Below are 12,095 nucleotides of genomic sequence, written 5' to 3' on the forward strand. Positions count from 1 at the left end.
AGTCGCCTCTGTTTACTTCTTCTGTTGACACTTTCCCCGCATTAAAATGAAGGAAACGAATTTAAAAGATCTCATTCACAAAAGAGGGAAGTGGGTCTTGATGCAGTGTGAAAGCCAATCTTGTTACCAGAGCAACAACAGGTCGGTCGAGAAAAGGAAATGAATCCGAAAAAGTGTTTTGCGTGTGTGATATATAGGGGGGCATGACGAGAGAGACACCCTGTGTCACATCCGTTTCCAGCTGACTGAGGACAAGCATGAGGGAATGAGTCTGGTAATGAGGGCAGGTTGGTGCGTTTGCGTAGGAGGTCAGAGGTTGAAATGTGTGTGTGTGTGTGTGTGGAAGAGAGTTGGGGTGGGGGGGTGCCACTGGGGAAAACCCGCTCTGGGCTGAGGCTTCTGTGGGTCTCCACCTGACACAGCAGGACAAAAAAAGTCAAAAATTCCCCTCCACTTGTCTGATGAGGGAACTATTTGCTGGCTCTGGCCCATTTTTGTGTGTGTAGGTGTGTGTGGGTGTGTGTGTGTGTGTGTGTGTGCGTGTGTGTGTGTGCGTGTGTGTGTGAGAGAGAGAGAGAAAACTTGCTGTTTCACATGGGAAGTATTTTAGAAACACAATTGTTTGCTCAGTTTACAGCAGTTTAATTGACATAATCCTGTACCGTCAGTACATCTTCACCACCAGATACCACCAATTTAAATATATAAATAAAAATAAATACATACATGTTAAGATTATAAAAACACCATTGTACATACACATATTCCTTGAACCTACGCTCTTCAACAAAGAGCTGTGTCCTCATCTGGTACAGCAGAGAAAGTCAAGTCTGTCATGATCTCAGGTCACCATAAATATTAATATAAATAAACAAAAAGTGCCTAAAGGGCAAAAACAATGATGATGCAAACTGTTACAGTTTATAGCTCAACAGTGTTTAACAACAACCTTCATCTCCATTGAGACTTAAATGTTCCTATTTCACCCTGAAGATGAATGATCTTCATGACCGTTGGAAAACATAAAATCCTCCCAACCGGTGAGGGCAGCGTGCGGAGCTTTGGATGTTCAGGGACGTTGTTTTAAAGTGCAAACACACCGAAGAAAGTCTTGCCCTCCTCCGTCTCCAGCTCGGACAGCTGGTTGGTCTCGGTCCGAAGTTTGTCCCCCATTTTCAGCTGGAAGACGGCGCCCAGGTAAATGGCGTTGTAGCAGCTTTGTCCCTCGCTGTAGCCTCCCTCCAGCGCCGAGTTCTGACACGCTGACCTCACCGCGTTCAGCAGAGTGGTCTCAGTGCCGATGGAGTCCGAGTACCGCCAAACCCTGTGGCTGAGGGGAATGTGGCTTTTTCCCGGCGAGTGTTTGTCCCCTTCGCCGCAAGTCACTCGGAAAGAAGCCTGGCTGTAAACAAAGTACAGGCCGGTTTTGGGAATGATGATGGTGTTGTTGTCGAGCTGGAAGTCGCCCTGAGCGAACGCCTGGCCTTGACCGTTCTTCCACTCCACCTGGTCTTTTCTGTTCTCTCCTTCATCGAAGCTGCCTGAGAACACAGCATGAAGGAACACTCTTAAAGTCTTTCCTGATGCTAAAAATGACAAACGTTTGTTGACGTGGGGTGTTTTCTTTTTTGTTTTAACATCCAACTTTGGTCTGTGTGTGCTGAACCACCACTAACACAAGTCACATACATGGGAGCATAATTACATCAAGTTTTTTTGGGGGGTGTTTCTTCATGAGCATGATTATTTGCCGTGTGTCATTAAAATACCACAGATTCTTCACGCGTGATGTGACTTGACCACCCAGCGTTTGATTTAAGATTAAACACGAGGGACTTGCTAATGATTTACGCGGCAGCTTCCTTATTTCCAGGAGCTGCTGAAACGAGGGGCCTGCTGTTGGGCGAGGGCCCGTCAGGAACTCACCTTCTAAATGGATGGCTGCCTTGGCTTTGCTGCTGATGCGGCTCAGCGTGTAGTGGGGATCTGAGGAGGAAACCACAACTGTGAGCTTGATTTGAGCAACAGGCGCTCGTGTTTTGCTGTGTTCACGTATAGTTACCTGTATCCTTCTTCTCAATTAGTGTTTCAGATTTTTCTGGAACAGCCTGCAATAGAATAAAACCATCCAATTAGACTTAGAAATGTAGATATGATGTTTGGGTGCAGGCCTGCAGAAGGTGTCTGGCTCTCACCTGCATCTCTTGCCTTCCGTTCCAGTAGCTCACAAACAGCAGGGCGCCTCCGCAACAGAGGACCACCACGAAAATGGCCAGGATGATCTTCCCCATCCACCCAGTAGAGGATTTCTTTTCCACTAAGACCACGGTCTTCTGCTGAAGACCCATTTCCACGTCGCTGGCTGTTGTCATGTAATTCACCATCCTGTGTTTTGGGCTCTGCTGCTGCCTTTACAGATATTTCTCCGCTGCTGTGATCTGCAGTGATGACTTCTCCTTCTCTTTGTGCTGCTGTCAGTGCCTCTGCCTGTAGTATTTATGCTGCAGCAGTTACTTCTGCACAAGGGAAACTCCAGTGATGTCATTTGGTAAGTGGAGACATTGCAGGAGGCCGCCGCGCAGCGACCTGAGCCACGGAGAGAGGAGAGAGAGAAGGAAAGTCACAGGTTTTTTTTTTAAATCAAATCTGGAGTGTTGCTTTCAGAATGGGAAAGTGGTTTTGGAGCGTCCAGAATCTAGGTTTTGAAAGCTGACAGTGTTGTAACACATCCAGGCAGGCAAGCGTTCACCGAAGCACACAAACACATATTCTGCTCATTACTGTGCCACCCACAGCATGTAAAACTGTGTGACTGTGGACATTTACTCATGAATTCGCGGCTTGCCAACTTTCTGAGGTCAAATTGTTTGAAAATGCCATAAAATTGTGACGTCTATCTGTACAAGTTTTGCTTTGAAGCCCTTCATGGTTTAAATGTGTCACTACTATGTTCTTAATCTCCTCCCATCTTTATCATAGCTATGCGGTTAGGAGCCACATTCTTTTCCAGATAAAATCATGACTATCATCACTGCTGAAGCTGAAATCACGCTAACCCTTTTGCAAGTGAGGCTGTTTAACATTGATGAAAATACCAAAGCGGAACCGTCCACTCTAGAGCGAACTATTCATAAACACTCGTATATTCAACTTTCTTTTTGCTTTGCTTGTGGTATTTTGGCGTCAGTTCATGTGAAAGCAAACGAGAGTAATCTAAAAAGGGAGCACTGTTCAGGTGAAACCCGTTGGCTTTCGTATTTTCATGTCAGAGCCGGCTGATGAGGAATCCCTGTTCAAACCCTGGACAGACCAGTTCCACTTCCTGATGGCTCTTTTGGTCTTTCAGTTTCCCTTTTTCAGTTTCTGATCTCACCCTCTGTGTTTCACACAGGCTTTTTAAAGATTTGAGGAATTTTTTAGAGCACCAGACTAAAATGCCCATAAGCTTTCATCAAATTTCTCTTTCTTATTTACTTTCCATTATCCTAAGTTTAATGATTTAGTAAATCTCTGTGTGTGTGTGTGAGTCTGTGTGTGTCTGTAGAAACAGCTTCCTGATACCTTGGCTGATTCAATCCACGGAAAAGCTGCAGTTATGCATGATATCATCATCATCATCATCATCATATGCACCCACAAGACATACGTTTACACTTCCTCCTCTTGGCTCCACACCCACCAGCTCGTCATTATTCACAGGAACATTCATCAGATGCAGGTGTTAGTTGTGGTGACCTCCAACAGGCTGCAGTCCACTCTTTCGAAATTCTGCGGTCGGGATTACAGCAAAAAAACCAAACTGACAGGGAGCCAAAAATAGACTCAGATGATTATTCTTACACTCTGATTAATTTTGAGCAATTCTACATCCCATCTGAAAAGTCCTCACACAAGATAATAATAATTAATAATAATAATAATAATAATAATAATAACAGTAATAATAATAATAATAAGCCGGCGGGACTCAGTCATGATGATGATGATACTACTACTAATAATAATAATAGTAATAATAATAATAATAATGATGATGATGATGATGATGATACTACTACTACTACTACTAATAATAATAATAATGATAATAATAATGATAATAATAATAATAATAATAATAAGCCGACGGGACTCAGTCATGATGATGATGATAATAATAATAATGATGATGATGAGGATGATGATGATGATGATGATGATGATGAAAATAATCATGATGATAATGATAAGAAGAAGAATAACTGGTTGTAGTAGTAGTAGTGTTAGTATTCGTAGAAGTACTGTGGTTGTTGTTAGCAGTAGTAGTATTAATATTATTAGTAGTATTAGTATTATTGTCATCATTATTATTAGTAGAAGTGTTGTTGTTGCTTTAACTTGGTTTATGTGACCATATTTAAAGATAATTACATAACTGCAGTGGTCTTGTACCTGTTTTTTGTTCCTCTTTTATCAGCCTTACTCTTTTGTGGTAACCCTGTGTTATTTCTTTTCAATAAAAATAAATCTAAAGACAAACAAAAACTCCTGCGTGAAATCACAACACATTTTGGTTTGAGCCAACAGTGGGAAGTTGTGAAGTGATGTGAATTTCCACTGGTGGCAACTGGAAGGAAGTGAAAGGTAGATATGCTCGTCCAGGGTAAGAGCATCTCTCTTTCACTCTCCCAGAGCATGTGAAGAGGTGACTGGCTCAGTTATTCCTCACTCACCTCCATTCCGACAGAAAGAGAAAGTTTCAACGGTATAAATGTTCCTTTTGATCTCTTTTAAGACATAAAAATCGGCATGTTTGTAAAGCCAAAGAAATGGAACCCTTGAGTCATCTGCCTTGTGTGAAACTCAAAATGAAGCTGCTGTTGTGAGTTTGAATGATCAGTCCAACAGGGCTTGTTCAGACCTGTTGTGTGTGTGTGTGTGTATTGTTGAAACTAGAAAAGCAAGCTTTCCACAGCAGAATAAAATGGGAGAAAAACTTCACCCACGCAGGAAAGAGTGGAGACACGATATTAGCACGTGGCTAAACATTTGGAACGCAGTCCTGCTCTTTTATTCCGGCTGTCTCTCATCTGCTGTGGACTTTTGAGAGTGTATGAGAGTGCTGAAGGATGTGAGGAAAAGACATGTCCTTCCATGTCCTTCCATGTCCTTCCATGTCCTTCTATGTCCTTCCAGACGGAGGTCATGGTCAACACCTGACTCCCACAATCCTCCTGGGTTCTCAGGCCTCCATTTATGGAGGCAGAACCTAAACCTCCTCAGATCAAACCTTCATGTCTCAGCAGCCTTCGCCTTCCTGGTACAGCCCAATCATTATCAGTCTTCTCATCTTTCCCACATGCAACTCCCCTCAGCTAGGTTTGCGTCATGAAATAAAGCGTTATCAGGCTAAGAGAGGTGATCTCATGGCAGGAAGGAAAGGAAGTTTGGCAGGAGGCCAAGATAAGAGGAAGTGACAAAAGGAAGCTGCTCAGAGTACTAAATGCGTTTATGCCATGACATTAGAGAAAAAAGAGAGAGAGAGACGTGTCTAACGGAGGAAATTTGGACCAAAAAAAATTGGCCACTCACACAACTCTGTCATCTGATGGCTTAAAGGATTATAAATCTGCACTTGGTCAAAATCCAAAATTCATAACATCTAATTAAGAAGGATGATGTATAACATACTTTTTACGACTTAGAATGTATAACTTACTGGAGTAATTGCTGGACAAAAAATTAAACTCGCATTTTGAGCATATTTTTTAGGCTGTCAAAGCAATTAACATATTCAAATAAACGGGAGAAACATGATACTATAAATTTCTAAATAATCGGGGTGGGATTTTTCTTTATCTTTCTATAGTGAATGTAAGGTGACAACATGTGACGCTTGACTGGTTTTCTGTGCAGTGTTTGTGAAATGATGATGACACAAGATGAATAATCTCCTGATTTTACACCCGAAACCAAGGAAACAAAAATGACAAACACGAAAGGGCAACAAATCATTAACGTGTTATTAATATTGCTTCCTGTTATAGACATCATCTCTTCTTAATCTCTAGCTCTAACCGAACAACCTCACACCCTTTCGTTCTTTTGTTGCTGTCAACTGCTTTCAGTTTTCCAGGCAGCTAGCCACTAATGCTTCCCAAGGAAGGTTTCCCGATTTTCCCAACTTGCTTTTATGAATGATAAAACTTTTAATAACAGTGACCTCACACTCCAGGGGTCACAAAACCTTTCAAACCAGCCGTAACCTGTCAATCAGCAGCTGGAAACTCATCAGTTTTTCTGCTGATGCAACTAAAGGTAGCGTGTTAGACACAGTCACGAAGGTTTGGGTGTGGAGCTGAAACAGTCCGTCCCGGGAGCTTTAATGAAGGCTGGATGGACTCGATCAATGTCTCAGCAAATTCTCCTAAAATAACCAGAGCTTACATTTCAGAGACGCAGCTGCTCCCTGTGTTTGCAGGCAGAACAGGCTGTTTGTTTTTGTGAGCGGGACAATGAAGGTCCACTTACCTTAGCCAAGCAGAAAGTTTAACCAAACCACAATGTTTCTCTGAACCCAACAACTTGTTTTCCTGTGAATCCTAACAGATGCCAGCCGTCAGCTTTATTAACAGGTCGGCACACATCTCAGAGGAAGGTTAATTATCAGTTTAGGATCATTTCTAATAATCAGGAGAGCTGTGACGTTCGCCTCTACTGGTGCTTCTGCAGCCTCCACAATTCTTCTTTCAAGGTGACAGAAGCTAAATGTCTTTATACATCTGGCAGATATGAATCAGTCCCAGATTACTTCTCTAATGGCTGCGGTGCCGGTTCCTCTTCAGCAGTTGCCTCCCACACATGTGTTGCCTTGTTTGTGTGTTGTGGTTTTACAGTTTGTTGCAGCAAAGCAACTAAAGTCACGAACTTTGCTTCTGCAAATGATGGAGCTGTTGAGACTTTATGCATCTCTCTTTTATCCCTCAACTAACTCCCGTGTCATCAGGTCTAAGCAAAACCAAGAAAGCGTCGGCTTTATGTTCCCAGGAGGCTGCGCGCCTGTGTTCTTGTATTTATATAGACGTGACAAAATCTGTAAAATGTCTAAAATGCTCTCAGCAAACATTAGAAAACGGGCCCTCGGCAGCGGCTGCTGTTCTGCTCCAACTGTAGAAGAACCACGGCTGGTTCCTTTCAGCGCCGTGGCAGATATTCATGCGGATGCTGGAGATGACGGTTTAGGGATTTCATGTTTTATTTTGGAGGGGGTCACAGTTTTAATGTCAGCCTTGTTCTGGGCTTAATATGGGCTGGAGGCTGAACCAGTCCCCTCAGGAACTCTCTTTAATCAGGATTCAGTTTATAGTTATAGATTTTTTTTGACAGACAGAGAACAGTGTTATTATAGCCGCTGTCTGTCAGAAAATGCTAGATTACAGCGATTCCTTTATCATGTACAGACACTCACAGAAACCGCCATCACCGCCACTTTGCTTAATTCATAGATTAGGACCCACAAATTGAAGGTTGGAAGGAAGTGGTTTTCTTACACAATAAAAGGTTTCCATCTATGCTGGAAGGACAGTCTGACAGCACACGGCAAAATACGTCTTTTCTGTTGAACTCTTACAAGTCTGTGAGCAGTGAATCAGAAAAGACCACATGTCTCAGGCCCTCACCAGGATGCCGCCCCACCCCACCCATCTAGATAGATAGATGGATGGATGGATGGACAGATGGACGGACGGATGGACGGATGAATGGATCTACCTGGTAGGTCAGAAAACCCGGCTGGATCAGGGCCATCACTTATCTAATTTGCGGGGTCTTTCGCTCACAACAGAAGACGTTTTCTTCTTTCCATTACTTTGATCACTAAATTTCAACAGTCTGTGAAATACCTGCTGACAGAGGAGCTGACAGAAACTTCGTGGTTGGCCATCAACCTCGTCAAAGTGCAAAGGCTCAAGAGAACAAAGGCGTGAGTGTTGTGTGGGGGGAATTATCAGACTGCCATACCTGTCGGGGTTGATGTCACACTGCCTGCTTTCTCTGTATCCTCGTCCTACACAGGCCGCAAACGTTGAGGCGAGTGCAGACGTGACACAAAAGGATGTTTTTTTCTATGTCACCATTAATAAATCTGTGCTAATAATAACGTCTCCTATGAAACCTGTTTCAAACATTGACAGTCCTGTCCTGGGAATTCACTAAGGTTTGGACAAGGTTGGCCAGAGATGTTCCATGAAATGTTTTAAATAGGTAGGTTTTACTTAGCTGTTACTGCTTTATTATTTAGATGTTGGTTAAAAAAAAACATCAGGAAATGCTCTCATATTTCAATATTAAATATATTTTCGGGCAACACAAACATGCACCACATTTAACACAATACCTTGCAGTGGTCAAATCAAGTCTGATCTTTACCTTGATAACTTCCAAGTACCTGATGGATATGACATTTTATATATATAACATATAATGATGATGATGACAGCAAAGAGAAGCAGACACAAGAGGTCAGGAAACAGTTTCGCCTTGTTGGTTGAGGAAAGTCAGAATGCTGCCGAGGACTTCTTCCGAAGATCAACAGAGATCATGTGGGTGCGAACATTATGCGGGGGGGGACCAGAACGACTGATCCCACCACATGTGTGGCTTCCTGTTTTTCACCTGTCACTGCAACCTGTTTCAGTTTCAGCCTGTAGAGTCACAGTGTTATTGGGGTCAGACAAACTGAGGCCTGCTGAATCCACCTCTGGTAACACGGAACAGACACCCAGCGACCTTTACAACATCTTTGCACAACATATTTTATAAAGAGGTTGTAAACCGTGATGTCATGTGGACAACATTGGTGACATCAACGTTTGATTCTTATCCGGATGGAGGTGGCGCCACCGTGTGGCTGCAGAACACATCTCACTCTAGAAAACATCACAAGTCACTGCTGACTCCTTAAAATGAATATAATAGTAAACTGCATAAATTACACAAACCTGACTCATTTAGAAAATTGTACCATCTTTAAGAGTGATTATTATATTTGTCTGAAGTTACTAAAGTGTACACTTTAGGACATCACTACTGCTTTGGTTTTGGTCCGTAAATAGACACTTTCTGTCTGAAAATAGAATATATTAGTGTTGCCTATGTAGAAAACAAACAACAACAACAAAAAAATAAAAAATCATTTGAACATTTTTGTCCTACATGTAATTTTGGCATAAAATTTCATCTTTTCCTGTAAAAATATGCTCAACCAAATCAGTGATAAATGGGAAATGCAACCCTCCGTACAGGCCTGCTGCTATATTAAGTCCTCCTGGAGGCTTTTCAGCATGATTGAAGTTCAAAAGCTCCCCAGAGGGTGATGTCTGATAGAACTTCACCGGTGATGTTGATGCTGATTGTGTCATCCTCTTTCAGTCTCACCACATTGGCCACCCACACGGAGCCTTCTGTTGTGGGTGGGAAGGTTCCCTCAGCCAGTTTCCTCAGACTCTTGTCATCTGCAGGGTTTCTTACGAGAATAACGGATTTGCTCCGAGTTTGGCTGGCGTGCTTTGTGAAGGCGACCTGGGCGTAGAGGAAGTAGAGACTGTTCTTCCGGCAGTGAATGGAGCCTTCGTGGTGGACGAAGGAGCAGGAGCCACCACTGTGGAACTCCTGCCATGAGCGGTTGTCTGGAGCTGTGGGCACATTCAAACAGCCATGAACTGATCAGTGATTCAAGCAGTTTCACCTCATCTAAAGTTAAACACAACAATTAAACACACGCAGAAACATCCCAGTTTTATTTAGGTCTCCTGTTCAGCTCTGGTTTGGGTGTGTTGGATCAGGGACCTTCTTCACAGAGGAAAACAGCAGAACGGTACGAGGAAGAGTGAAAACATGCTGTCTGTCTGTCTGTCTGTCTGTCTGTCTGTCTGTCTGTCTGTCTGTCTGTCTGTCTGTCTGTCTGTCTGCCTTCCTTCCTGCCTGCCTGCCTGCCTGCCTGCCTGCCTGCCTGTCTGTCTGTCTGTCTGTCTGCCTGCCTGCCTGTCTGCCTCCCTGCCTCCCTGCCTCCCTGCCTGTCTGTCTGTCTGCCTGCCTGCCTGCCTGCCTGCCTGCCTTCCTGTCTGCCTGCCTGTCTGTCTGCCTGCCTGCCTGCCTGCTTGCCTGTCTGCCTGCCTGTCTGTCTGCCTGCCTGCCTGCCTGCCTGCCTGCCTGCCTGTCTGTCTGTCTGTCTGTCTGTCTGTCTGTCTGCCTGCCTGCCTGTCTGCCTCCCTGCCTCCCTGCCTCCCTGCCTGTCTGTCTGTCTGTCTGCCTGCCTGCCTGCCTGCCTGCCTGCCTTCCTGTCTGCCTGCCTGTCTGTCTGCCTGCCTGCCTGCCTGCTTGCCTGTCTGCCTGCCTGTCTGTCTGCCTGCCTGCCTGCCTGCCTGCCTGCCTGTCTGTCTGTCTGTCTGTCTGTCTGTCTGTCTGTCTGCCTGTCTGTTTGCCTGCCTGCCTGTCTGTCTGTCTGTCTGTCTGTCTGTCTGTCTGCCTGCCTGCCTGCCTGCCTGCCTGCCTGTCTGTCTGTCTGTCTGTCTGTCTGTCTGTCTGTCTGTCTGTGCTTTCACCTGACCTAAAGAAAATACAAAGCTGTAACTTACACTTCGTTAGCTGAATGTATGAAAGAGATGAGCCTGAAAACAAAGACAAATAAGTTTTAACTTTTTTTTGAATGTATAAGAAATTATTTTTTAAAAACCAACAAACCCTTACCTGTTGATTTTAATGTGGCAGTAATAGCGTTGACTGGAAGAAGAAAGTTAAGTTGTCAAATATCATGCTAAATTTTAGCTCCAGTCATGTTTGTATTGTCAGTGGCCAAGATAAATGAGTGGATTTCCTCAGTGTTCACTAAATACTGTACCTGTTGGACTGATGCTTGGTCTCAGAGAAGAGACATCCTCCTTTGTAAATAGAAAAGAAAACATTATCAGCACCACCATGGTTGTTGTTGCTGCTCAGACTTCATGTTTCCTGTTAAACCTCTGCCATCAAGAGGCAGATCGGGGGAAACAGGGCCATTGACCTATAAACCTCACTTTATGGTCACTACAATTCAATGCTACAAAGATGCAACATTTTTGCATGCAACAGCTAATTTTAGACTCCTCGAGTGGGATTTTAAAACACTCAAAAGGTTCCAGGCTCAAAATTAGCATGCAGGCCTGATCAATATTAGCCCACTCCCACATTAACAGGGAGCCTGGGCAGCTCATCTGTCTGCTGGAGAGTCGACACAATTGTGTTTGACTGTGGGCATTGACTAACCTCTGTTGACTTGGATTTGATGGAAATCAGAAGAGCAGCCATAACCAGCATGGCCACAGTCAGGAGGCCACACCACACGTGCAACAGGAGGTGCTTGTGAGAGGACGTCAAATTGCATTCCATTCTGCAAAGACAGATCACAGTAAGCCGGAGGATCACAACACCTGAGATCCTCCAAACCCCAAAATGAAATTTTAAGCAAGATAAAATGTAATATTAGTATTCGCGTGGCAAAAAGACGGCGCTGGAGTTCAGAATCCTTTCCAACTCCATCACAGTGGGTACACGGGCCCACCATATTTCTGCTTCTTCGGAATTTCACCCCGGGGGCGTTTTTTTCCGCAAATATCAGCATCTAAGTGTGTAGTTGTGTGGTTTGCTTGTTTGTTTGTGATGAGCTAAAGTGAAACCTGACTCCTAAAATAGCATTTATGTGTGACTCAATCAGTCACTAATGATGATGCCGGCCAGGTCAATGTGGGAACCGGCATCTTGAACACAATTAACTCTTTATTACATATCTTATAACACAGACTGGGTGAAACACACCATTAGTGATTTCATCAATCAGTGCAACATCCAGCACGCCGCCCGTTAACTGTTGACACCATTTTGGTAATTCAAGACTATTTTTATGAGAGTGGACTAGTCAGTGCCCACAATAAATTCTTCATAGATAACAAGCTGAGAGCAAAGAGTTTTTATAAACATGAGGAAAAGAGTGAAAGTGTGAACTCACCCAGTGTGTGTTGTTCTCTCTGTGTCCAACCTCATCTGCTGGTCTGTCTGAGGGACCTGAAAAGGCAGGCAGGGGT

At 43.8% G+C, this 12,095-nt stretch overlaps 2 protein-coding genes across 3 annotated transcripts; both read right to left on the reverse strand.

Annotated features, from left to right (window-relative positions):
- Positions 1–610: 610 nt before the first annotated feature.
- Positions 611–2,410, reverse strand: tnfb (tumor necrosis factor b (TNF superfamily, member 2)). Its single transcript, NM_001037985.1, is given in 4 exon segments — positions 611–1,541; positions 1,927–1,986; positions 2,063–2,108; positions 2,196–2,410. Coding segments are annotated over 4 exon segments (753 nt in total). The 5' UTR covers positions 2,385–2,410; the 3' UTR covers positions 611–1,083.
- A 5,932-nt stretch (positions 2,411–8,342) lies between these two features.
- On the reverse strand, positions 8,343–12,065 carry lta (lymphotoxin alpha (TNF superfamily, member 1)). Of its 2 annotated transcripts, XM_029838184.1 has the most exons (6): positions 12,020–12,065; positions 11,281–11,404; positions 10,877–10,916; positions 10,726–10,758; positions 10,614–10,646; positions 8,343–9,671 (listed from the first exon to the last, which is right to left on the reverse strand). In XM_029838184.1, the coding sequence occupies exons 1-6, from the start codon at positions 12,052–12,054 to the stop codon at positions 9,316–9,318; spliced, it is 621 nt and encodes a 206-aa protein (XP_029694044.1). In that variant the 5' UTR covers positions 12,055–12,065; the 3' UTR covers positions 8,343–9,315.
- Between the last annotated feature and the right edge of the window lie 30 nt (positions 12,066–12,095).

Source organism: Takifugu rubripes, chromosome 7, assembly GCF_901000725.2.
Source record: "Takifugu rubripes chromosome 7, fTakRub1.2, whole genome shotgun sequence".
NCBI lineage: Eukaryota > Metazoa > Chordata > Actinopteri > Tetraodontiformes > Tetraodontidae > Takifugu > Takifugu rubripes.